Below are 27670 nucleotides of genomic sequence, written 5' to 3' on the forward strand. Positions count from 1 at the left end.
GAGCACAGACTGGGAGATGCCATTCTCAATGGACAACCAACAAATGCCCCTTTGTTTCCTGACCATTGACTGGGGATGTGACAAATGGGTTTTCCTCAGATAAATCTCGGTCATCCAGGTCAAATCTAGGTCAACCATCCACTGCTGACTCGTTTGCACTCACGGTCTGTCCAGATTCACCATCTTCTCCCTTGTCTCCAGAAGGTCCATCTTGTCCCTGGTAGGAAACAGGAAATAAATGTTAAGTGGGTTTCTGGTGATCATTTGAAAGTCGTCTATGATTAACATCCTCCAAGGCAGAGCACAGCTTTCATTCATTACCAAACGGGAGTTCTCCCCAAAAAATGAAATGTAACCAAACATCTTACCGGAGTTCCAGTTTCACCTGGAGGGCCAGGGTCACCAGGGAAACCAACTGGTCCCTAAAAGGGGGAGAAAGATAGAGCAGAACGTCAGCGGCTGGTCCACCTAAGCAGCTCGAAGTGATGAGCAGAGGGAGTCCGAGGTCTACTGTACCATCGCGACACCTTGGGCGTGGGTTGGGTTGGACGTGCATTCTCAAAAAACCCTTTGCGTTTATGTCGGTCTGGCCTGGTCAGCATGTAACCCAGGTGAGGATCGCTTGCTTTGTATTATTACCTATAGTGGACAGCCAGCACCTGGTGTGAAGTTTATGGCAATGGGCGGGATGGGTATGGGAAGAGATTAGAAGCTCTTGGACGCAGGTTGGGTTTAGACCAGGTTTTAAGTCTGTACCCTGACAAACGTGTGACAGTAGGGTGAGGGATGGACTGATTTGACATTGGGTAAAAGTACTGGTGACCACAGACTTGATCACAGAATTTGTGTGGAAGGGGAGAAGCCCTTGGACTCAGGGTGGGTTTCGACCAGCTTTTAATTCTGCACCTGGACAAACCTTTGGGAAAAGGGAGTCCGCAGTCGGGTGAGGGACCGAGTCAGTGACTTGACATTGGATGAAAGTCCTGGGGTCCAAAAGGAGGGAATCACGGAATTTGAAGAGGAAGGAGAGATGAGGCAATGGGGGTTCGGGGTGGGACTGAGGTGCTTCGGGGAGGGGTGTGCAGAAGCACCCAATGTGATTGTTCAATCAGAGAACACTTGCCCTTGACTGCGGGCTTTAAAACCTTGCTCTGATGAGGAGAGATGATGGGTTCGAGGCTGACAAGCCTCCGCGGGAAGGGAGCACAAAGCTCAGGAGAAACACCTCTCGAAGCAAAATCTTCGGAGAAAATCCTAGCTTTTGTCGACAGAGGTGAGGAACTCACAATTAGGAGCCGATAAAGGAATGAGAGTGGGTGTTGATGAGTGCTGTGGATGTTTTATCCATTGACCTTCAAAAGGCTTTGAACAACTTTTCAAATAGACTGTGAGAAAATAGAAGTGGACAGGATTAAATGGACAGTGGTGCTTTTAGAATGAAAACAGCAGGGTGGAAATAAGACGCAGAGAGGCGCGATAGATGGATATTTTTCTTTCTGAAGGGAAATATGTAACGCAACTACACCCCAGGGTAAATTACAAGGCCATTTGCCTTTCTTATGTTAAATAAATGACTTGGAATTGATTCAGGAAGTTTGTGTATAATACAAAACTTGGCAGAGCACGATACAGAAATTGAGATACTCTTCAGAAACCGTTCATTGCACTTCCAGGGGCACTGTGAGCAAACACGCACGTGCAGGTATGGGCCCAATGCCCAATCAATTAGTCGTACAGGAGTGAAGCAGGTCCAGAGAACAAGTGCTAACACATAGAGGTGACAGATGCAATGTGATGCGATTTAATGCAGGGGGAGAGTGTGGAATGAAGCACTTGGGAGAAACAAGATGGAGAGGAAGGATAAAGGCAGCCAAAGGGCAAAGATTTGAGTTGAAGCAGTTGGGGTAGTTAAGCAGTCTTTGTGCTATTTTGAAAACCTATTGGATAATGAAAGGCTAGAGTGTATAATGGAAAGATTGTTTCCAGTAATGGGAGAGTTTAGTTTGGAGATCCAGCGCGGAAACAGGCCCTTCGGCCCACCGATTCCGCGCTGACCAGCGATCCCTGTATACTAGCCCTATCCGACACACTCGGGACAGTTTAAATTTTTTGCTGAAGCCAATTAACTGACGAATTTGTACGTTTTTGGAATGTGGGAGGATACCCGGAACACCCAGGGAAAACCCATGTGGCCACTGGGAGAATGTACAAACTCCGTACGGACAACATCCGCAGTCAGGATTGAACCCGGGTCCCTGATACTGCAAGGCAGCAACTCTACCAATGTCCTATGTGCCACCACTGTGCAGTCTAGAACCAGAGGGCACAGTGTCAGAATAAAAGGTCATCGTTATAGAATGGAGATGAGGAGGAATTTATTTCCCCAGAGGGTGGTGAACCTGTGGAATTCATTGCCACAGATGTCTGTGGGAGGCAAAACATTGTGTATTTTTAAAGCAAAGATTGATAGGTTCCAGCTTCAGAAGGGCACCAAAAGTTACAGGGAGAAGACAGGAGAATGGGGTTGAAATGGAAAAACAGATCAGCCATAGTGGAATGGCGGAGTAGACTCGAATAATTCTGCTCCTGTGTTTTATGGTCTCATGTTTGATATTGCAAATACAGACATTGAACAGAATAATTGTAATGTCAGAATGTCAAGGTTACATTGGCGGTTGAGAGGAGACCTAGTAGAAGTATATGACATTATTAGAGGTAGAAAAAGGATAGTCAGCCAGAAACTTATTTCCAGGGTGGAAATGTCAAAGGCTGTTAGGGGCGAGGGGCAAAGTTTAAAGGAGGTGTGTAGACCAAGTTTATTTTCTGACGCAGAGGGTGGTGAATACCAGGAACGCGCTGCCAGGGGTGGTGGTGGAGGGAGATACGATAGTGGCATTTAAGAGGCTTTTAGATAGGCACAAGGATATGGATCACATGCAGGCAGAGATTAGTTTAACTTGGTATCATGTTCGGCATGGACACTGTGGGCTGGACTGTTCTACAGGGCACACCACGCTCCAGGAAGAGATGACAGGACAGTGCAAGGGAACAAAGGCAAATTGACTGAGATGACACCAAGGGCGAAGGACTTTAGTTATTTGGCGAGCGGAGGGAAGCAGCAATTGCTTTCCTTACACCACAGATTCTGTTCAAAATGTTGACGGATTTTAATGGTGCAGCGAGGGAGAGATTTTCCTCTGGCTAGCACACTGATAACCTGACAGAGATGACAGATTAGAAATAATTGGCAAGAGAACTGGCGATCGTATTAGGATAACAGAGATAGCTGTAATACACTCCCTGAGACAGAAGAGGAATCTAATCCCATTGGAACTCTCCAAAGTTAATTGGATGTGTGTTTGAGGCGGTTCATTTGCAGAGCGACGGAGAAAAGGTTGGAAGTAAATTGGATTGGGTTTCTTTAAAAAACAACCCACGAGCTGAATGGCTTCCTGTGCACAGTTCCACAAGACAGGGAATGTGGGGCCTAAAAAACTGAAGGAAAGGCTGTCAGTAATGATTGTACTCGAGTAAACAGCAAAGGAGAGTTTCGGGAGGTGGATGGAGGTTTGAAGGGATGTGGTGGACAGAGGAGGTGAAGGTGGCGTGAGGTGGGGTGGGAAGGGATGTGTGAAGATACTCACAGGGCTGCCCTTCGGCCCATCGTCACCAGCAGGACCTTTCGGACCCGGAGGGCCAGCGGAACCAGAAGGCCCCGATTCACCTTTCTCCCCACGTTCACCCCTTGATCCCTGTGGATGACAAAGAAAACACTTCAGCTGCACAGAACGAGACAACCCAACTCGGGATCTGTAGTTTATAGTTTAGTTTAGAGATACAGTGCGGAAACAGGCCCTTTCGGCCCACCGGGTCCGCGCCGACCAGCGATCCCCGCACACTAACACTATCCTACACCCACCCACCAGGGACAATTTTTACATTTACCCAGCCAATTAACCTGCGTACCTGCACGACTTTGGAGTGTGGGAGGAAACCGAAGATCTCGGAGAAAACCCGCACAGGTCACGGGGAGAACGTACAAACTCCGTACAGATGGCGCCCGTAGTCGGGATGGAACCCGGGTCTCCGGCGCTGCATTCGCTGTAAGGCAGCAACTCTACCGCTGCGCTGCCGTGCCGCCCAAGGAATCTGATTCCTTTCAAACCCATCAGTCCCAGAAATTTCAGTGCAGAGGGTGCATTGCACTGTGTTTTTACATTTTTATTTTTAATTTATTTTACCAAAAAATATATATTGTAATTAACTATTTACAAAAAAATACTCCCAAAAATTACAAACCCACCACCATAAATACAAAATAAACAAATATTCTTAAATATTATATCACTATATCCCCGTCCTTATTGAGGATTCCCTCCACCCCCCCGTGGTGCCCAGCGTTCCCGGATATCCCCCAGGGTGCCCGTGGACAGCGCGTAGTCCCTCCCCACAACCACGCGGGCATGGGCGTAACCCCGGGAAAGGGGCAGGCAGCCGGCTCGGGCAGAGCCCTCTCCCGCCTGGTGCCGTGACTCGCAGGATTACGGTGCCCGAGTCTGACGAGTACTTCCTGCTGAGCGGGGGTTTGCTCAGCCGCGAGTACTCCACACGTTCGAGCCCCCCCGACACCCGGTGGGGCGGGACAAGGGCCGGCCGCTCTCACACCCGGGCCGTCGCCCTCCGCCGGCGGAGAGGGGCCCTGGTCGACCGCAACCGGGTCCCAGACTCTCAGCACGTCCCGGGTGCATTGCACAGTCGGAGGGGCAGTGCTGAGTACAGTGGTGTGTGAGGGGCAGTACTGACAGTACTGAGATGTGTGAGGGGCAGTACTGAGTACTGTGGTGTGTGAGAGACAGTACTTGCAGAGAGGCAATACTTACTGAGTACTGTGGTGTTCGAGGATCAGTACTCCTTGTCTGAGAGGCAATAGTGACTGAGTACTATGGTGTGTGAGGGGCAGTACTTTCTGTCTGAGTACTGTGGGGTTTCAGGGGCAGTACTTACAGGGAGGCAATACTTACTGAGTTCTGTGGTGTTCGAGGGGCAGTACTTTCTGTCTGAGTACTGTGGTGTTTCAGGGGCAGTACTTTCTGTCTGAGTACTGTCGTGTTCGAGGGGTAGCACTTTCTGTCTGAGTACTGTGGTGTTTAAGGGTCAGTACTCGCTGTTGGAGAGGCAGTACCAACTGAGTACTGGAGGATGTTCTGCCCTCAGCCTACAATATCTGTTTAATAAATCTCTTCCTAGTCACGTTGCTCACACGGGAAGCAGCCCATGCCCGGATGCAGGTCCACATCACAACAGCGACTACATGCCCAAGCTAGTTCCCTGGTTGCAAAGTACATCTGGGATGTTCTGAGGTCATGACGTGGGGTGGTTTGGGGTGGGAGTTGCGATCAGTGGGATCAGGGATATGGAGGGTTTCCTCCAGGTTCTGTCAAAGTGGCTCTGATGGTCAAACCTCCATCAGCTCTGTTGAATCATTATTATGAAGGTAGACACAAAATGCTGGAGTAACTCAGCGGGTCAGGCAGCATCTCTGGAGAGAAGGAATGGGTGACGTTTCGGGTCGAGACCCTTCTCCAGACTGAATCATTATTATGTCCGACCAGTGGGAGGCCAGGGATTTGGCCGTCTTCAGACCCCGCTTGGCAGACTCTCGTCAACCACCGAGGCCTGATCTTCTCCCGACTTCACCGTGACTGCACCTGGGTCCCATTTTGGTCGAATCCATTCAACGTGAATTGTGGTAATGATGGAGGAAGTGGGAGAGGGGAGGGGGTAGTAGGTGTTACAAGTTCAATGCATTGCAAACTGGGTTGAAGGTTGAAGTGCTTGGCCACGCGATATTGAATGTTAAAGGGAGGAGAGCAGAGTACTTACCGGTTGACCAATGTATCCGGCAGGTCCAGGAGCACCGGGTTCACCAGAGTCACCCTGCAGAGAAACACACAGAGGTGCTTTAAAACCATGAGGGAGAGTGAACTCAGTCAAAGCAAATGGCTGGAGCAACTCAGCGGGTCAGGCAGCATCTCTGGAGAAAAGGAACAGATGATGTTTCGGGTCGAGACCCTTCATCAGACTGAGAGTCAGGGATGGGGGGGGGTGGGCACTGGAGATAGGGAAGGTGCAGAACAAAGCAGAGCCTGCATCGATGACGCAGGAAAGGTGGAGCCCACAATGGTCCATTGTTGGCTGGGGACGAGGTGATAACGAAGGAATACAAATGGTGAAATCAGCACGAGGACGAGGGTGGGGAAGAGCAAATCAAAGAAATCAAAGCAGAGTCTACAAAACCATACTAACTACCATTAGAGAGAGGCCCAACGAAGGACACAGTCTTCATTAACACTGCATTAGTCTCTCTGATTAACAATGAGTGTGTCAATCTGAGTGGTTAACAGTGATAATGTGCCCGTACTAGTGTTTAACAGTAATAGTTCATCAATCCCAATGGTTAACAGTTAATGCATGCTGGTATCAATGGTGATCAGCAACAGTGTACTTGGTTTAGTTTAGAGACACAGCAAGGAAGCAGGCCCTTCGGCCCACCGAGTCGTGCTGTCCAGCGATCCCGTTAGACTAGCACACACACTGCATACTGGGGACAATTTACAATTTTTACCAAAGCCAATTAACCAACAAACCTGTACGTCTTTGGAGTGTGGGAGGAAACCGGAGCACCCGGAGAAAACCCACATGGTCACGGGGAGAACGTACAAACTCCGTGCGGACTGCACCCGCAGTCTGGATGGAAGCCGGGTATCTGGCGCTGTGAGCAGCAACTCTACCGCTGCGACACAATGCTATTCAGAACAGTGATAGGTAAGCCAACGGCTCTCAATAAGAGTGTCAATGGGAGATATAATTTGATGAATCCCACTGTGGGAGACAGACTTTGACCAGCTTTCGGATACTGATGCAAGGCAAGAATGAGGTGAGGAGGCTACCTTCTCGCCCACAGCTCCTGGGTTCCCGATTCCTCCTGGAGGACCTTGTGGACCCTGCAACGGGAAGAACAGATCAGATGTTAGATTTAGAGATACAGCGCAGAAACAGGCCCTTCGGCCCACCGGGTCCATGCCGCCCAGCGATCCCCGCACACTAACACTATCCTACACCCACTAGGGACAATTTTTACATTTGCCCAGCCAATTAACCTACACACCTGCACGTCTTTGGAGTGCGGGAGGAAACCGAAGATCTCGGAGAAAACCCACGCAGGTCACGGGGAGAACGTACAAACTCCGTACAGACGGCGCCCGTAGTCAGGATCGAACCCGAGTCTCCGGCGCTGCATTCGCTGTAAGGCAGCAACTCTACCGCTGCGCCACCGTGCCGCCCTTAAAGCAGTAAGTGTCGGAAAAACTGCAGATGCAGGTTTAAATCGAAGGTGGACACAAAATGCTGGAGTAACTCAGCGGGGCAGGCAGCATCTCTGGAGAGAAGGAATGGGTGACGTATCGGGTCGAGACCCTTCTTCATTTGTTGAAGCAGATTAGGAGCTGAAGTGCAAGATTCAATCTAAACATTGGCATTCAGGTCACTGTGCAGCTTGTGTCCTGCACGTCAATGGTCTATTTTAGAGCCTGCTTATATGATCATAATTCACCTGAGTACAACACCATCGGAACAACCACAGTGGGGAGCCTTGACTAATGTTCACAAAGTCCTTCCCTGCTGCAAATGCCATGCCTTTATATTCAGGTCAGTAGTTGCGAATTTCGCTGTATCTCTGTACTCTGTGAAGTATTTTCTGAACCCCCTTACATGGGTAGGCCATTTAGAACAGAGACGAGGAAAAACTTTTTCACCCAGAGAGTTGTGAATCTGTGGAATTCTCTGCCTCAGAAGGCAGTGGAGGCCAATTCCCTGGATGCTTTCCAGAGAGAGTTAGATGGAGCTCTCAAAGATAGCGGAGTCAAGGGATATGGGGGAAGAAGGCAGGAATGGGGTACTGTTTGTGGATGATCAGTCATGATCACAGTGAATGGCCTACTCCTGCACCTATTGTCTATTGTCTATATTACCTACCATCTCCCACTCTTGACTTCCCCTAGATCTAAATACAAGATCTAATGTGAGACTGAGCCAGCCAAGCAAGGGACCCTATTGTAAGAAAAGCTCCATCCTACAGGGTCACTGGTCGTAACTATGCCAAGAACGAGGAAGAGGCTTCCATCGGTCCATCACCGTTCTAGTTTTTGGTAAGACTGAAGGGATTGGACAGGCTACATGCAGGAAAAATGTTCCCCATGTTGGGGGAGTCCAGAACCAGGGGTCACAGTTTAAGAATAAGGAGTAGGCCATTTAGGACTAAGATGAGGAAAAACCTTTTCATCCAGAGTTGTAAATCTGTGGAATTCTCTGCCGCAGAAGGCAGTGGAGGCCAATTCACTGGATGTTTTCAAGAGAGAGTTAGACACGGCTCTTAGGGCTCACGGGATCAAGGGGTATGGGGAATAAGCCGGAACGAGGTACTGATTCTGGATGATCCGCCATGATCACATTGAACGGCGGTGCTGGCTCGAAGGGCTGAATGGCCTACTGTACCTATTTTCTATGTTTCTGTGACTCAATCTTCCGTTTTGACAGAGGCATCACTAAACTGAAGGATCTGCCTACAAGGTGTGAAATGGCACGCAGACTGGATGAATTTCCCTTCAAGGTCACTGTGGAAGATAAACAGTTGAAAAGAGGGCTACTTACATCTGCCCCTTGCGAGCCAGAGGGACCTCTGGGTCCTGGTGGGCCGGGTGGACCCTAATAATGGGAAAACATGGGACAAGTCAGTGCAAGGACCGTCACTCGCCAGTGAAACAACCTCAAAGACAAGGAAGCCATTAAGATGGCAGAAGGCGTTAAGATGCCCCACTCACCATAGGTCCGACGTCCCCTGTCTCACCCTTCTCACCCTGAGGGCCAGGTAATCCCTGGAAAAGATTTGAAAGTTCCATGGTTATTATCTCTGCAATTTGTCACAGGCCAACACGGCTCACTCCTGCCGCCACCCCCCGAGCCGAGGTTTAGTCCAGTTGCCGCACAACGTTGTCATTGATAACATGTTTAGTTTGATTTAGTTTAGAGATACCGCGCGGAAACAGGCCCTTTCGGCCCACCGGGTCCGCGCCGACCAGCGATCCCCGCACATTAACACTATCCTATACCCTTCTAGGGACAATTTTTACATTTACCAAGCCAATTAATCTACGTACCTGTACGTCTTTGGAGTGTGGGAGGAAACCGAAGATCTCGGAGAAACCCACGCAGGTCACGGGGAGAACGTACAAACTCCGCACAGACAGCACCCGTAGTTGGGATTGAACCCAGGTCGCCGGCGCTGCATTCGCTGTAAGGCAGCAACTCTACCGCTACGCCACTGTGACCGCCCTGTTCTGAAGGACAACGTGCCGGTACTTCCCGCGGGTGGCACCACCCTGGCTGTTGCGGGACCCGAGGGGTGAGGGGTAGAAGGGTGGTCGGTGGGTGGAGTTGTGGGGAGTGTTGGGGTGGGGTGAGTGCACTGGGGTGGGGGTGGATGAAGGCAATGAACAGCGGCTCCAAGGTTTACCGCCGACCCTCCACCCTCTCACTGAACCTCCCCTCACCCTGGACCCGTCTCACCTCCTCCACTAACGAAGGCAGTAGTAGAGAGCATCTCATCATCAAACAGCATAGAGTGAAGACACAGGGGTAGGGGTAGGATGCTTAGCTGCCAAGGCGTATCTGTCATCTTCTGATCAATGGCACCTCCCTTTACCCTACACCCCTGCCCCCAATATCTGCAGTACATAATCATACGTCAGCCCCATCAGTCCCCACTTTGCCATCTTGAACACCGCAGTCGAGTCACACTGTGGCCATATACTGTTGCCGTTGACAACATGTTCTGAAAGACCAGCTTTTATTGTGATTCTAAGTATAATCCCCAGAACGTGGTTCTGATGTTGCTAGAAGCTTTGCGAAGAGAAATGTTGGAAATGATTCTCGATAATATTTCACATGGTAGCATCTGATATAATTGCCCTTCTTCCCCACCCCCCCCCCCCCCCATCAAAAACAAATCTTTACCCTCCCTCTTCTGAAAATGAATACTCTTCTGACAGGCAAGGGTTTTGCACCTTCCATAGACTGCTACCGCATTAGTAGTAAGAAAAGTGTGGAACGGAACTGCAGGTGCTGGTTTAAACCAAAGATAGACACAAAGTGAAGGAGTAACTCAGAGGGTCAAGAAAAAGGATGGGTGACGTTTTGAGTCAGAAGACTACTACTCCTAGTTCGAAAGAAATTTCAATTGTCTCCAGTTCATTACAAATCTCCATATCAGTTTCATTCAAGATTTTATCAGCTGCAGCCACAAGGCAAAGGTTCCGAAACGGATGGGCAGAGCAGTGTTTCAATCTTCAGGGCGGTGTATTTCAAGGATCGACGCTAGAAGACTTTCAGCAACGTACCTGTCGACCAACTGGACCAGGAGGTCCATCAGCAACGTACCTGTCGACCAACTGGACCAGGAGGTCCATCAGCAACATAACTATAGACCAGGAGGTCCATCAGCAACGTACCTGCAGACCAACTGGACCAGGAGGTCCATCAGCAACATAACTATAGACCAACTGGACCAGGAGGTCCATCAGCAACGTACCTGTCGACCAACTGGACCAGGAGGTCCATCAGCAACATAACTATAGACCAACTGGACCAGGAGGTCCATCAGCAACGTATCTGTGGACCAACTGGACCAGGAGGTCCTTCAGCAAAGTACATGCAGACTACTGGACCAGGAGGTCCATCAGCAACGGACCTGCAAACCAACTGGACCAGGAGGTCCATCAACAACGTACCTGCAAACCAACTGGACCAGGAGGTCCATCAACAACATACCTATAGACCAACTGGACCAGGAGGTCCATCAACAACATACCTATAGACCAACTGGACCAGGAGGTCCATCAACAACATACCTATAGACCAACTGGACCAGGAGGTCCATCCACAACATACCTATAGACCAACTGGACCAGGAGGTCCATCAACAACATAACTATAGACCAACTGGACCAGGTGGTCCATCAGCAACGGACCTGCAAACCAACTGGACCAGGAGGTCCATCAACAACGTACCTGCAAACCAACTGGACCAGGAGGTCCATCAACAACATACCTATAGACCAACTGGACCAGGAGGTCCATCAACAACATACCTATAGACCAACTGGACCAGGAGGTCCATCAACAACATACCTATAGACCAACTGGACCAGGTGGTCCATCAGCAACGGACCTGCAAACCAACTGGACCAGGAGGTCCATCAGCAACGTACCTGCAGACCAACTGGACCAGGAGGTCCAAGGAAACCCCTTGGGCCTTCGTCACCTTTCTGGCCAAAGAGGCCTTGCTGCCCTCTGGGACCAGGTTCGCCATCAGCACCCTAAAACACAAGCAAGGCAGAGCAAGTCAGCAAACTCTCACCCGCAAACTCCGCTGCTCAGGAAATTGTTGATCTGTGAGGAATAGCGACTGTACTCACCGCTGGTCCCGGTTGTCCAATGGGGCCCTGGGGACCTGACGGACCTGGTGGACCCTGTAAAGAGAAGATCAGAAAGTCAATGGTGAAAGTGACACGGGGTCCACACCAAGAAGACTGGGGCAGATCGCCTTGCATCGGGCGACCACTCGTGCCATCGCTGGCGTGCCTGCAGCACCTCTGCTCACATTAACGTGGATTAACGAGACTTCCAGCAGACCTTCGCCCCCCTTTATCCCCCTCGCCACTGATCTTTGGGACAACTTGGGGGTAGAATACAACTGTGGGTTTACCCATGGAAATAAGCAGAGAAGAAAAGCAGCCAGATTTAACGGGCAGGTTGTGGGATTGCTGGATGATGCAAAGGGCCTGTCGGACCGAAGGCTCGTCAGTCGGCGGGACCAGGTGGGAGCTGGAGGAGCAAGGGGCGGTGGGAAGGTGAACGAGGGTATTGCTTCCAGCGCCTTCAAGGTCGGATGCAGGAGGTGCCTCCGGGGCACAAAGGTGGCCGGACGAGGAGAGGAGAGGGAACCGTCGGGCCGCGGGGACCGCTCCAGTACATCGAGCGAGCGGGCGGGCCCGGCCAAGCTTTGGAATTGGTGCCAAAACATGTGAAATGTACGCAAAATGAACGTAACTGTGATTAATAAAGCACCATTGAAAGCACGTGGGAGAGAAAACTGCAGGTGCTGGTTTAAATTGAAGGTAGACACAAAATGCTGGGGTAACTCAGCGGGTCAGGCAGCATCTCTGGAGAGAAGGAATGGGTGACGTTTCGTGTCTCGACCCGAAACGTCACCCATTCCTTCTCTCCAGAGATGCTGCCTGACCCACTGAGTTACTCCAACATTTTGTGTCTACCATTGAAAACATGTTTGGCGTCTTTGGTGGACGGATGTATCCATCATTTTGTATCCAGGTTGGGATGAAAGCAATACGTGAAAGCCGTGAAGCATAAGTACTCATGGAATGAGGCCATGGAATGATCTTGTTTAAGGTTCTCCACAGAGGTCTCCAGTAAAGCCAGGATCAGTCCTCGATTGGGGCCACATACTGTGCATCTTTCTTGAGCCTAAGAGTTGGCAACTTCTCAATGCCAAAACCTACTCTCCTGGTTAGTCTAGTTTGATACGGCGCAGAAACAGGCCACTCGGCCCACCGAGTCCGCGCCGACCAGCGATCCCCGTGCACTAGCACTATCCCGCACACTAGGGACAAATTGCAATCTTTACCGAAGCCAATTAACCTACAAACCTGTACGTCTTTGGGATGCGGGAGGAAACTGGAGCACCCGGGAAAACCCACGCGGTCACGGGGAGAACGTAGAAATTCTGCACAGACAGCACCCGTGGTCAGGATTGAACCCGGGTCTCTGGCGTTGTGAGGCAGCAACTCTACCGCTACGCCACCATACTCTCCTAGTTGAAAAAACTTTTTAGTTAAAGTCTATACTTTTCCCTCAGCTCTTCCACAACAGGAATACTTTCATTTGTGTTGCGCTTCTCGTGCTACTGGGACATCTGAGAGTGATTTACAGCCACTGCCTCATTTCCGAGGTGTCGTTAATGTTGCAGGAAATACAACTAGCGTGATTATCTTCTTCAATAAAACTGATTGATGGGCAAATGGTGCCTGGGTACAGGGAAGGGCTCCCCTGCCCCTGCTATGGAATAGTGCCACGGGATGTGTATGTTCACCGGTGAGAACGGACATCTGTTTAACGCCTCGTGTGAGAGATTGAGTGAGCCAGAGTACTGCCCGTCCTCAGCACCGGAGTGCCAGCCCACAGCTCAGGTCTCTGGATCAGGATCTGAACCCACGACCTTCTGAGGCAGCGTTAACGCTGCTGCCAGTTGAGCCACAGGTCACGCTGATGAGATGCAGATGATGAGGGCCGCGGTCTTGGGAGGGCCACCGAGTACAAAGGAGGACCCAGCGTTGGGGGGGGGGTTACCAAGAGAACAAAGAGGGACCCGGTGTGAGGGGGCCGCCAAGAGAGCAAAGAGTGACTATTGGGGACTACAGTTCTGGAGTCATACAGCGTGGAAACAGGCCCTTCAGCCCAACTTGCCCACACCGACCAACATGTCCCATCTGCACCAGTTCCACCTGCCCGTGTTTGGTCCATATCTCTCTACCACTTTGTAACTTTGTCGGGGAAAACAAGATGCTGCAGTAACTCAGCGGGTCAGGCAGCATCTCTGGAGAAGGTGGATAAGTGATGCTTCAGGATAGGACCTGCTTTCCGAATTTACCTTGCGAGTGGTTTCTCCTGGACTGACTGAGCTCCCAAGTCCAAATGGTGGCTGTTGTACTGACCTGCAACATAGGCAGGACTGACGGAGTAGTGCGTGCACCACCAGACCTGAGAACATTGTCTGGTGGACAACCCGTGGTGGAACCTCTGCCTGGCTGAGCTGGGCATACCCCGCTGGGAGGCCAGGAGTCTCCCGTTTGGAACGACCATCACTTTCACAACAACTGGCGGCTGAGTGTTGGCAATTCTCACCTGTTCACCCTTGTCAGCCTTGCTGCCCTTCTGTCCTGGTTCTCCAGCTTCACCCTGTTTGGGGTAGAAAAGGAACAATTAGAGATCATCAGTAGTTAAAAGAAAACGATTCAAATCTGCAAATGCGAGTCGTTCCCAGTATCTCAGTCCCGATAACACACTCCCAGTATCCCTTCTTATCCGAATTAACTCCAGGACCCTCTTCCTCTGCAACACACTCCCTAGTATACCATATCATATCATATATCTACAGCCGGAAAGAGGCCTTTTCGGCCCTCCAAGTCCGTGCCGCCCAGTGATCCCCGTACATTAACACTATCCTACACCCACTAGGGACAATTTTTACATTTACCCAGCCAATTAACCTACATACCTGTACGTCTTTGGAGTGTGGGAGGAAACCGAAGTTCTCGGAGAAAACCCACGCAGGTCACGGGGAGAACGTACAAACTCCTTACAGTGCAGCACCCGTAGTCAGGATCGAACCTGTGTCTCCGGCGCTGCATTCGCTGTAAAGCAGCAACTCTACCGCTGCGCTACCTAACCCTCCTTGTCTGAATTCACTGCCAGTGGGACTGGGAACCCGGGCGAAGGTTCATCGGACGGCGGAAGCAGGAGGGAGTTGGAGATGTTGGACGCGAGGAGCAAGGGCCGGTGGGAGGGTGAAGCGGGATGATGCGTCCAGCGCCTTCAAGGTCGGGTGCAGGGGCGCCCACGGGACACAAAGATGGCTGGGCGAGGAGAGGAGAGGGACGTCGGTTCGCGGGAACCGCTCCAGTACATTGAGCGCGCGGGCCGACCGGACTTTGGAAATGGCGCCAAAGCATGGCGGCGCATGCATGTGTAATATATGCAAGGAGAATCTCACTGTGCAGTTGCACATGTGGCAAATAAATCAGCATTGAACCATTCCAGGATCTCTCAGTCCCTATAACACATTCCCAGTACCCCTCCTCATCCGAGTTCATCAAGTCCCTATTCTTGAATTCCCTCTTGGTCAATTAATGATGAAGACACTCATGGACCATAGATCCGATGTCTCTGCAACTCAGAAACATTTCTCTACGTTTACCATATCAAAGCCTCTATTAGTTATAGAGAGAGGAGACCGACAATCTTTCCTGATAGTTGCACCCTCTTTGTTCAGGTGCCATCCTTGAAAATGGTGTTTGCCCCTTCTCCAGTGTTAGCCCCTTCTCCAGTGTTAGCCCCATCTCCAGTGTTAGCCCCTTCTCCAGTGTTAGCCCCTTCTCCAGTGCCAGGGACTGGCACAATACCTGGTGCCCCCAGAGTGGTCTCAGAAACATTTGTGCAAGGTCACAATATGATACGATACAATAGAACTTTATTTATCCCGAAAGCGATCTGCCAACAGATATAAAACACAAGATACGTGAAACTAAATTGACGAGCGGAAAGGATTGGGGATGTGCAAAGATTGGGGATGGGGAGTGGGGGGGTGGGGGGTGGGAGTCAGTCTACCCCACGACAGAAGGGGGGAGCAGTGTTACAGTTTGATAGCCACAGGGAAGAAGGATCTCCTGTGGCGTTCTGTGCTGCATCTTGGTGGAACCATCCCAGTTTACATTGTGATCTGTCCACAACACAAGCCTGCGATGGGTTTGTATTTCCGATGAACCCACGCTGCATTTGGAGTCTGTTCCCCATGTACCCACCTTGTCTCCATCTTCACCTGGTAGACCTGCTGATCCTGCTGGACCCGGAAGACCAACTGGACCCTGGATTCCATCTCGACCGGCTGGCCCCTGAGGCCCTTTCTCACCCTGCACGTGGAACAGAGACAGGAGCAGTGACGACCAACGTACAACACACACCGACCGGCACAACACTGGCAGCGGACTGACCGTTCTGGATTCTCACACTCCTTCAACTTTCACCTCATGATGAAGGAATGAATCAACATCCCCAAACTCTGATGGCAGCGTGGACACAGGAAGGTACCCAGTGCAGTGACAGTGCGGGCAGTGAAAGGTACCCAGTGTAGTGACAGTGCGGGCAGTGAAAGGTACCGAGTGTAGACAATATGTGCAAGAGGAGGCCATTCGGCCCTTCGAGCCAGCACCACTATTCACCATGATCATGGCTGATCATTCACAATCTGTACCCCGTTCCTGCCTTCTCCCCATATCCCCTGACTCCGCTATCATTAAGAGCTCTATCTAGCTCTCTCTTGAAAGCATCCAGAGAACTGGCCTCCACTGCCTTCTGAGGCAGAGAATTCCACAGTGTAGTGATAAAATGGACAGTACAAGGTACCCAGTGTAGTGCCAGTGTGGACAGAGCAAGGAACCCAATGTAGTATTGGTATGGACAGTGCAAGGTGGAGGCTGTAGTGGCAATGTGCACAGAGCCAGGCATTCAGTGTACTGACAGTAGACTGTTGTGGTAATGTACAGCGAGTGAGGTACCCAGTGTAATCACGGTGTAGACAAGTGAAGGTGAAGACTGTGGTGGTAATATATAGTGAGTTGGGTACCCAGTGTGGTGATGGTGAAGGCTGTGGTGGCAATGTACAGCCAGTCAGGGACCCAGTGTAGTGATGGTGTACACAGGTGAAGGTGACGGCTGTGGTAGTAATGTACAGTAAGCCGGGTACCCAGTGTAATCACGGTGTACACAGGTGAAGGTGAAGACTGTTGGTGATATCCGTTATACGACATCCAGAGGCTGCAACGGATCGTTCGATCAGCTGAGAAGGTTGTTGGCTGCAACCTTCCCTCCATTGACGAACTGTACACTGCAAGGGCCAGGAAGCGAGCGGGCAAGATCATCTCCGACCCCTCTTACCCTGGCCACAAAATCTTTCAAGCACTTCCCTCTGGGAGACGACTCCGGACTGTCAAAGCAGCCACAGCCAGACATAAAAACAGCTTTTTTTCCCACAAGTAGGAGTCCTACTCAATAACCAAAGTCTGCAGTCTCTTTTCTGCTCTGGTTTATTTTCACCCACATGTTTAGACCGTAATGTTGTATCCTTATTGTTTTGATGTGGTTATGCTTTATTCTTAATTGTTAACTGTATGTTTGTGTTGTCATTTGTGAGCGGAGCACCAAGGCACATTCCTTATATATGCACATACTTGCATTCATTCATTCATTCATATATAGTGAGTGAGGTGCTCAGTGTGGTGATGGTGTAGGCAGGTGAAGGTGAAGACTGTGGTGGTAATATATAGTGAGTTTGGTACCCAGTGTAATCACAGTGTAGACACGTGAAGGTGAGATTGTTGTGGTAATACACAGTGAGTTGGGTACCCAGTGTAATCACAGTGTAGACATGGTGGTGGTACTCTGACTGCTGACACACAGCACGGTAAGTTACATTGAACACACGGCGTTTACATGGTTTCAGTCAGGAGACGTTGTACTCACGGGGGTTCCCTTTTCACCAGCGGGGCCTGGTGGTCCTTGAGGTCCTGGTCGCCCTGGGAGACCAATGGGCCCCGCGGGGCCGGCCTGTCCACGGTCACCTGGCGAACCCTTTGATGAAAAAAAAACCCAGCGAGGTTAAAGGTAAATAATTCCCAATAATCTTGAACCTGTCGGGTCAATTATGAGAGGTATGGAAGGGATTTGCATGTCCTGTTGACTGATTGTCCTGGTTGAGAGTGGGTGTGAGGTGGGCCGGGCTCTGGGAGGTCCCTCTGCTGGAGGGGTTCACTTGCCTGACTTCTGGTTTCAGTTTTTAGCTTTAGAGATACAGCGCGGAAACAGGCCCTTCAGCCCACTGAGTTCGTGCTGACCAGCGATCCCCGTACACGAACACTATCCTACACCCCAGGGACAATGTACGACCTTTAGCGAAGCCGTGCGTCTTTGGAGTGTGGGAGGAAACCGACGCATCTGGGGAAAACCCACGCGGTCACTCCGTACAGACAGAACCCATGGTCAGGATCGAACCCGGGTCTCTGGTGCTGGAAGGCAACATTAATAGAAGCATTGAAGAGACTTTTGGATAGACTCATGGATATGCAGGGAATGGGGGGGATATGGAACATGTGCAAAAGAGGGGATTGGTTTATTAGGACCTGATGCTGTGCTGTTCCATGTTCTGTGTTTATTTTACAACAGTTTCAAAGTTAGACATTGCCTTGGCAAAGCGACCCATCCTTCAGCACAGGAACCGAAAATTCAAATTCTTGTGTGTCTTATTTTTGGTAAAACATGTGTTCGTAGATGTAAAGGTAGGACAGAAGGGGCAAATGAAAATGCTGTTTGATTGGGTGCAGTGGTCGGAGATGGAAGGCAAGATAGAAAACTACCACCTGGCAATAACAGAGTGAGCATCCACCTGGGAACCAGGTCATCCTTTGGCCAGGTTATCTCTCACTTACCAGTGACCCTGGGGGACCAGGAGGTCCTTCACTGCCCTTCAGACCGATCTGACCCTGCGGACAGACAAAAAGTAACAGTCAGTGTCGGAAGGAACTGCAGGTGCTAGTTTACACCGAAGGTAGACACAAAATGCTGGAGTAACTCAGCGGGTCAGGTAGCATCTCTGGAGAAAAGGAATGGGTGACGTTTCGGGTCGAGACCCTTCCTCAGTCTGAGGATAGGTGACGTTTCGGGTCGAGACCCTTCTTCAGACTGAGGATAGGTGACGTTTCGGGTCAAGACCCATCTTCAGACTGAGGATAGGTGACGTTTCGGGTCGAGACCCTTCTTCAGACTGAGGATAGGTGACGTTTCAGGTCGAGACCCTTCTTCAGACTGAGGATAGGTGACGTTTCAGGTCGAGACCCTTCTTCAGACTGAGGATAGGTGACGTTTCAGGTCGAGACCCTTCTCCAGACTGAGCTATAGTCTGCTCAGTATGAAGAACGGTCCCAACCCAAAAACATCACCTATTCCTATTCACAAAATGCTGGAGTAACTCAGCAGGTCAGGCAGCATCTCGGGAGAGAAGGAATGGGTGACGTTTCGGGTCGAGACCCTTCTTCAGGTCGAGACCTATTCCTATTCTCCCAGTGACAGTCAGTGTTGGTTTGGCATCAAATGTGTAGTCTACCTCTTGAGTTGGATACTGGGCTGGTTTGGCGAGCCTGCTTTGACGTAACCCATTCTGCTGCCACACAGTAACTACAGGAGAGCTACCCCCACTCTTGACACCAGGCTATATTTATTTTTTAGTTTAGGTTAGTGATACGGTACTGAAACAGGCTCGTCAGCCCACCAAGTCCGTGCCCACCAAAGATCCCCGTGCATTGGCACTATCTTATACACTAGGGCCAATTTACGATCTTTATTTAAACCAATTAACCCACAAGCCTGCATGCCTTTGGAGTGTGGGAGGAAACCGGAGCACATGCAGAAAACCCACGCAGGCCAGAGGGAGAACGTACGAACTCCATTCAGACAGCACCCGTAGTCGGGATCGAACCCGGTTCTCGGGAGCTGTAAGTCAGCAGCTCTACCACTGTGCCATCGTGCTGGGCCAGTGCAGAGCGAGGTTTAGTCAGACCACTATTGTACCTGTTTGGGGAATGTAGGGAGGGACAAGGCAAGGAGGAGATCTCTGCCTCAATTGACGCGGTGCTCAGTTTGTGACGGTGCCCACCAGTACAACATCCCGATCCCTGCCTTCTAAGCCAACACCTCTAAAAAGGTGAACATCATTACTTTGCTCTCCAGCCACGTGGCAGGTATGTTTGTTAATGGTGCGTACCGGCGATTCCTCGTCTATAATAGCGTTGAATTGTAGTATGTAGTTGCACTTGACATCGACTCTGAGAGCAGAACTACACAAACCCATGAAGTCTCACCGCCACGTCTCAGCGCCAAAACACCTCTTGGGATTTGCACAGTGACTACAGTGGAGTTGAGAACAAGGTCCGAGAAGGTGTACTTACAAGGGGTCCTGGAAGTCCACGCTCTCCGGTGAATCCTCTGAGACCCGGTGGACCATCCTTCCCGGCAGGACCGGCTGGACCAGGATCACCCTGAACACACACAGCAGAGAAGATGCTATTCAGGCAACATGCAAACCCACGGAGAATTAATGTTGAACTAGAGAACTCATGGACTGGAGATCTAAACCGAACAATGCGCTGTGAAGAATGATCTTCCCTCCGGCATTTCCCGTGGAATTGTGGTCAGAAGGTAGCGGGGGGTTACAGAGTTGGAGACAGAGTGTGAAAGAGTGGTGACAGTTCGGAGGGAGTCCACATTACTTGAGACACAGCCACGATAGAGTTCTACACTGACACAGCAGTTGTACTGCATTATTGGAGTGAATCCAGTGCAGGGCAATTGCTAGGTCGTAGGGACAGTACTGAGGCAGTGCCGCACTGCCAGAAGGGCAGTACTGAGGGAGTGCCGCACTGTCAGAGGGGCAGTACTGAGGCAGTGCTGCACTGCCAGAAGGGCAGTACTGAGGGAGTGCCGCACTGTCAGAGGGGCAGTACTGAGGGAGTGCCGCACTGTCACAGAGGGGCAGTACTGAGGGAGTGCCGCACTGTCACAGAGGGGCAGTGCTGAGGCAGTGCCGCACTGTCACAGAGGGGCAGTACTGAGGGAGTGCCGCACTGTCACAGAGGGGCAGTACTGAGGGAGTGCCGCACTGTCACAGAGGGGCAGTGCTGAGGCAGTGCCGCACTGTCACAGAGGGGCAGTACTGAGGGAGTGCCGCACTGTCACAGAGGGGCAGTGCTGAGGGAGTGCCGCGCTGTCACAGAGGGGCAGTGCTGAGGGAGTGCCGCACTGTCACAGAGGGGCAGTGCTGAGGGAGTGCCGCACTGCCAGAGGGGCAGTACTGAGACAGTGCCACACTGCCAGAGGGGCAGTACTGAGGCAGTGCCGCACTGCCAGAGGGGCAGTACTGAGACAGCAGATATTCAGGGTTGTAGGATCTTAAACAATCAAAGCACAGAATAAATTTAAGACATTTATTTTGTAGAACCATTGGATTATTTCGTAGATTTGTAAGTTTACGAATTTTACTTCTGTCTTCAGGGATGAGATGGAGGCATCGACATTTAGCAACAGATTAGATGGAAGTAAAGGAAGAGGTGGAAGGTTTACAGGAAGAGTTCAGCAAATGTAACTAGAACGACTCATTCAAAGGGCAGTACATGCTAAGATAATAGACAATAGACAATAGGTGCAGGAGGAGGCCATTCGGCCCTTCGAGCCAGCACCGCCATTCAATGTGATCATGGCTGATCATTCTCAATCAGTACCCCGTTCCTGCCTTCTCCCCATACCCCTTGACTCCGCTATCCTTAAGAGCTCTATCTAGCTCTCTCTGTAATGCATTCAGAGAATTGGCCTCCACTGCCTTCTGAGGCAGAGAATTCCACATGTCGATGTCGGAGGCTGCAGGAACAGGGCTGCTTCTCAACACATCCTCTGGTCTTCTAGTCTTTGCTGCATCAATTACCCTCACTGCTACCGTTATGCCACCATGCCATCATCTCTCCCTCCCTTTCTCTGACGACCTTATCCTTAACCTCCTCATCTTTTAACCTGATCTATAAAAGGATCAGAAATCCATTAGGAGTTTACGCTATTGGATAATGCTTTCCAATGCCTCAAGACTGACCTGTTTCTCCGTTTATCGTACACCATCATCTCTTTAGATGTTTAATCTTTCCAGCTTTCTGGCCTCTCCCCAATTGTCTTTGTTCTTTACGCCTCATTTATTTTGCTGCATCATAAAATATGTTTTAGTCTACCTGTTCACAGTTGTAATGAGAGGGTGATGATCTAAAACATGAGCTGCTTTGTCTGTCTGCAGATAAAACCAGTCTAGTTGTGGTTTCTCAGTATTTTCCATTTATTTGAGAGGGAATCAAAATCAAACCATGGCTGGGTGAATGAAATGTTGTGTTTAGTTTAGAGATACAGCGATGAAACATTGGCCCTTCGGCCCATCGAGTCCTCACCGACCAGCGATCCCCGCACACTAGCACTATCTTACACACTCAGGACAATTTACAATCTTTACCGAAGCCAAATTAACCTACAAACCTGTACGTCTTTGGGGGGGTGAGAGGAAACTGAAGCACCAGGTGATCACAGGGAGAACGCACAAACTCCATAGAGACAAGCACCCATAGTCAGGTTCAAACCCGGGTCTCTGGCGCTGTAAGGCAGCAACTCTACCGCTGCACCACCTTGTGTGTTGAGACATTTGCTAATATTCTGTCAGCTGTCCTCAGGGAACCAGGTCACTGACACCAATGGATCTGTTCTCCGTGAACCATCCAGAAGAACTCTGCTCAGTCCTGGAATGCTCACCTTTGCGCCTTCTTTCCCAGCGGGCCCTGGCAAACCTTGTTCTCCGGGTGGTCCGGGTGGTCCAGGGTGACCACGTTCTCCCAGAGGACCCGTCTCTCCTGTGGGACCCTGACGGGAGGAAAGTAACGCACCGTTAGAAGAAACAATAAACCTTCTTGGGGTTCCCATATCCAGCCACGACACCACGACACGACAAAATGCCGGAGTAACTCAGCGGGTCAGGCAGCATCTCTCGAGAAAAGGAATAGTTGACGTTTCGGGTCGAGACCCTTCTTCAGACTCCCCACGACACCTTCCTCTGATCTCCCATGCCAATTTCCAAAACCCTCCAGCTACCAATATGAAACTTCTGTGCAGACACAAGAAACTGCAGATGCTGGGATCACGGGCAAAAAACAAAGTGCTGGAGGAATTCAACGGGTCAAGCAGCATCTGTGGAAGGTATGGACAGGCAACGTTTCAAGTTTAGTTTAGTTTAGTTTAGTTTAGAGATACAGCGTGGAAACAGGCCCTTCGGCACACCGAGTCCATGCTGACCAGTGATCCCCGCACATTATCACTACCCTACATACACTAGGGACAATTTACAATGATACCAAGCCAATTAACCTACAAACTTGTACGTCTTTTGGAGTGTTGGAGGAAACCGAAGATCTCGGAGAAAAGCCACGCAGTCACAGGGAGAATGTCCAAACTCCGTGCAGACAGCACCCGTAGTCGGGATCGAACCCGGGTCTCTGGCGCTGCAAGTGCTGTAAGGCAGCAACTCTCTCACCGTGCTGCCCTTTGTGTCCATTATTCAAACTCAAACCAGTGCCAACTTACCAGACATCCACATCCTTGTACAAACCTTCCAAACCTCGCCACAAACTGTCATCCTTCCAAACCACCCCGGCCTTCCACATGGTCCCAAAGTGAGCTCGGATTTTCCAAACTCTGTACCAACCTCGCTAATGCTCCCACGATGAACGTCAACTTCCCAAACTTTCCCATCCTCAGTGCCAATCCTCCATAACCTTCCACACCCTATGGCCAGATTCCAAACCCACAACTGGTACTGACCTTTGCAAACACTCGCACTATTTGGACTGGCTCCTACTTCCCACACCTCTATCAATCTCCAAAGACCTCCATATCCTGTGACAACTTTCTTGGACCCCAACAACCCATTTTTATTCTCACCCCCACTCTGAACCTCGTTTCTCCTGTACACGACTAGTCAGATACCCTGTGAATCCAAATGTGTCTTTTTAATTGAAGATTTTTCACAGAGATTGATTTCAGTGGTTATTGCAAGAATATGATTACACTTTTAAGTTTGCCTTGACTAAAGGGACATTGCTTTAATCTGTTATTTATACCATCAGTTTAAAGTAAACAAATAATAAACTGATCCAAAGGATTATGGGATAATGGTACATGTCCTGTCACGATCCAAAACAGAAGAGAGAAGAACAAAATCGAGGTCCTGATGCAGAAATGTTAACTTGCACTTTTAGCCTCCACAGATGCTGCTCGACCCGCTGAGTTTAGTTTAGGTTAGTTTAAAGATACAGTGAGGAAACAGGCCCTTCGGCCCACTGAGTCCGTGCAGACCACCGATCACCCGCACACTAGTTCTATCCTACGCACCAGGGATAATTTGCAGAAGCCAATTAACCTACAAACCCGCACGTCTTTGGAATGCGGGAGGAAACCGGAGCACCCGGAGAAAACGCACACGGTCACAGCGAAAACATACAAAAGATCGAACCTGGGTCTCTGACACTGTAAGGCGGCAACTCTACCACTGCTCCACTAGACTGCAGTCTGCAGCCTCTCTTGTCTTCATTAGGAAGAGAGAATGGTGAGAGATCACAGCTTTTCACTGTACCTCGGTACACATGACAATAAACTAAACTGTAACTGTAGACAGGACCTTCCTGCTCCTTCTAATTGACAATTGCTGGAACTCAGTGTGACAGTTACTGAGGGTGGCCTCATGCATAAACTCACCCAGCATTCAGGGATTGAACTCCAAGTGATACCTTCACTCCCTCCCTACCTTCATTTCCCCACTGTATACTTACAGTGTTCTGGGGGTGTGAAGTTTGCATGGGCTCACCTGAGGACCAACGACACCAGGAGGACCGGGTGGACCTGTCTTGCCTTGGAAACCCTGCGGGGGGAAACAAAAGACAAGTCTGTTATTGACAATAATCACTCAGCGAAGGAGGAGGGCAGCCCCGGCAATGAAACCGGTGAGGAGTGTTCCTAGCGCAGAAAGCAGGAGAACTACAGACTTAGTGACACAACAGACCACTTTATACAGCCCAAACCCCTCACGAGTCTTGAGTTACTCCTGCATCCAAACTCCAAGGACTCCTGCCTCACAGTCCCCACAGACAAAAAACACAGTCAATGCATCCAGCTAGAGAAGAGGTCTCTCGATTAACATGGGGTCATGGAAGAGGTTGAGTCTTCAGAATTTTATGGCAACTGTAATAGAGTGTTATATGGCAATGTGTAGAAGCAGTGAAGAACATCTTGGAGGGATGGTGGTACAAAATTATCTCATGCCCAAGGCACCGTGAGTGTCAGAATACTCTTTATCTTCACACTCATAGAGACATAGAGCCATATGGCGAGGAAACAGGCCCTTCGGCCCAACTTGCCCACACTGACCAAGATGCCCCATCTACACATCCCACCTGCCTGCATTTGGCCCATGTCCCTCCAAACCTCTTCTACCCATGTACATGTCCAAATGTCTTTTAAATGTTGTTATCGTACCTGGCTTAACTACCTCCTCTGACAGATCGTCCCATTTACCCACTGCCCTTTGTGTGAAAAAGTTGCCCCTCAGGTTCCTATTAAATTTTCCCCCTCTCACTCTAACCCTGTGTCCTCTGGTTCTTGATTCCCCCAATCTAGGTTAAGGTCCCTGGACATTTTTTAAAGGGATACATCATGGAAACAGGACCTTCAGGCCACCGAGTCCACACCGACCATTCTCATGGTCCACTCATTCAGATTGGTTTATGTTATCCCACTTTCTTATCCACTCCTGACAGAGTTGGGGCAATTTGCAGAGGCCAACTAACCTACAAACCCGCACATCTTTGGGATTTGGGAGGAAACCGGAGCACCCGGAGGAAACCCACGCGCTCACAGGGAAAATGCATAATCTTTACCAGACAGCACCCAAGACCAGGATTGAACCAGTGTCACTGGTGCTATGAGGCAGTCACACTCAACCAGCTGTGCCATCCATTTACTCCATCTATTTCCCTCACGATCTTATTCACCTCTATAAATTCACCCCTCATCCTCCTGCGCTCCAGGGAATAAAGTCCTAGCCTGCTCAACCTCGCCCTGTAGCTCAGGCCCTTGAGTCCTGGCAACATCCTCCTAGATCTCCTCCGCACCCTTTCCAACATCACCATCTTTCCGATAACAATTCAATGGTGGAATTATTATACCTCTGCAATGGTGGAATTTCCAAAGGAAAGTGGGTTCTGATCTGGGTCCCAGTATGGTGGTGGGGGAAGGTTGGGTTTGGACAGCGTTGTGAAAATTAATCTGGATCCTGAAGTCAGATGGGTCAATGGTGGGATAGAGCAATGGGTTGGCCCTGTCTGAGGTGGTTCCCAGTCCGGGCGGCCCGGCTTGTAACCCGCTCAGTGACAACGAGGCAGGAAACACAAACTCTGCGAAAATCACCAACTTCAGGGAATTAATTGCAAGTTCATGATTTTTCTCTGCAAATTTTTTTTCCCCCCGTTGTATGGGAACCAAGAAACTCACAAATGTGTTTGTGACACACATCCACTTTCTGGGCCAGGATTCTAAAGGAAAGACACATTTACATTTTCAATCAAATGCATACCGTAACTAACATACACCAGGAGACACTGCAGCTGAAAGTAATTCAGCCAAATGCAAGTCAACTCAGAAGAGCTAAATAAAAACAAATGGACCAAACAACTCCAAATAACATAATTTGAGACATAACTCTATTCAAGATGGCAGCCTTGCCAACAGTTTCTTCCTCTGTTGTTTTTAGTCTGTGGTTAAATTCAGTGTATCTTTAGTTTTGTATTATGTGGGGAGGTGGGGAGACTTTTAAAATCTCTTTCCTCGACGGAGATGAGACTTTTTCCGTATCGTATCTCTGGCTAATAAATTAATTATAATTACAATTCAATTCAATGCATCCCAAGCCAGTCGATGTCAGTAAAATTAATACAACTATACTCAACACATCAGAACTAAAGATGACACAACATACCTCTTCTCAACCGGATACAAAACAGAACTGCACAAAACTGGATTCAATGCAATGCAACTCAACATAACACAACTCAATGCCATGCAATATGGGATCACAGACCAACCAAGCCAGATGTGCTTGACCTCGCCCAGACAATAGACAATAGACAATAGGTGCAGGAGTAGGCCATTCAGCCCTTCGAGCCAGCACCGCCATTCAATGCGATCATGGCTGATCACTCTCAATCAGTACCCCGTTCCTGCCTTCTCCCCATACCCCCTCACTCCGCTATCCTTAAGAGCTCTATCCAGCTCTCTCTTGAAAGCATCCAACGAACTGGCCTCCACTGCCTTCTGAGGCAGAGAATTCCACACCTTCACCACTCTCTGACTGAAAAAGTTCTTCCTCATCTCCGTTCTAAATGGCCTACCCCTTATTCTTAAACTGTGGCCCCTTGTTCTGGACTCCCCCAACATTGGGAACATGTTTCCTGCCTCTAATGTGTCCAATCCCCTAATTATCTTATATGTTTCAATAAGATCCCCCCTCATCCTTCTAAATTCCAGTGTATACAAGCCCAATCGCTCCAGCCTTTCAACATACGACAGTCCCGCCATTCCGGGAATTAACCTAGTGAACCTACGCTGCACGCCCTCCATAGCAAGAATATCCTTCCTCAAATTTGGAGACCAAAACTGCACCAATTGAACTTAGCCCGATCCAGCCCAGACAAGCCCAAAACAAACTAATTCAACACAACCTAACCTTGCCCGTACAACAACACATACGCAAACCTCTAAAGACAATCCGACAAAGTTCAAAAACAACATAATTGATTCAACGGAATTAACTCAACACAAATCAGCACAGCACAACATAATCCAGATGAAATGGGACACGAGTTAAACACCAACTCATCACAGGAGCAAACCCAACCCCAAACCCAGCCCTATCTCAATCACATCTCCAACACACTCTTCATATCTACAAATGCAACTCCAGCTCAACAGAGCTCCAAAACCAACTTCAACTCAATACAACTCTAGACCCAACTTCAACTCAATACAACTCCAACCCCAACTTCAACTCAATACAACTCCATTCCCCAACTTCAACTCAAAA

At 49.8% G+C, this 27670-nt stretch overlaps 1 protein-coding gene across 1 annotated transcript in view; it reads right to left on the reverse strand.

Annotated features, from left to right (window-relative positions):
* The window catches only part of col5a1 (procollagen, type V, alpha 1), a 235653-nt gene that overhangs the window by 23971 nt on the left and 184012 nt on the right, over positions 1-27670 (reverse strand). Inside the window, 16 exon segments of the mRNA XM_078425769.1 lie at positions 164-217; positions 369-422; positions 3645-3752; positions 5884-5937; positions 6951-7004; positions 8710-8763; positions 8880-8933; positions 11325-11432; positions 11532-11585; positions 14038-14091; positions 15714-15821; positions 17431-17538; positions 18393-18446; positions 19908-19997; positions 22297-22404; positions 24401-24454. Coding sequence (XP_078281895.1) covers positions 164-217; positions 369-422; positions 3645-3752; positions 5884-5937; positions 6951-7004; positions 8710-8763; positions 8880-8933; positions 11325-11432; positions 11532-11585; positions 14038-14091; positions 15714-15821; positions 17431-17538; positions 18393-18446; positions 19908-19997; positions 22297-22404; positions 24401-24454 — 1170 coding nt within the window.

The sequence above is a fragment of the Rhinoraja longicauda genome, chromosome 31 (assembly GCF_053455715.1).
Source record: "Rhinoraja longicauda isolate Sanriku21f chromosome 31, sRhiLon1.1, whole genome shotgun sequence".
Classification (NCBI taxonomy): domain Eukaryota; kingdom Metazoa; phylum Chordata; class Chondrichthyes; order Rajiformes; family Arhynchobatidae; genus Rhinoraja; species Rhinoraja longicauda.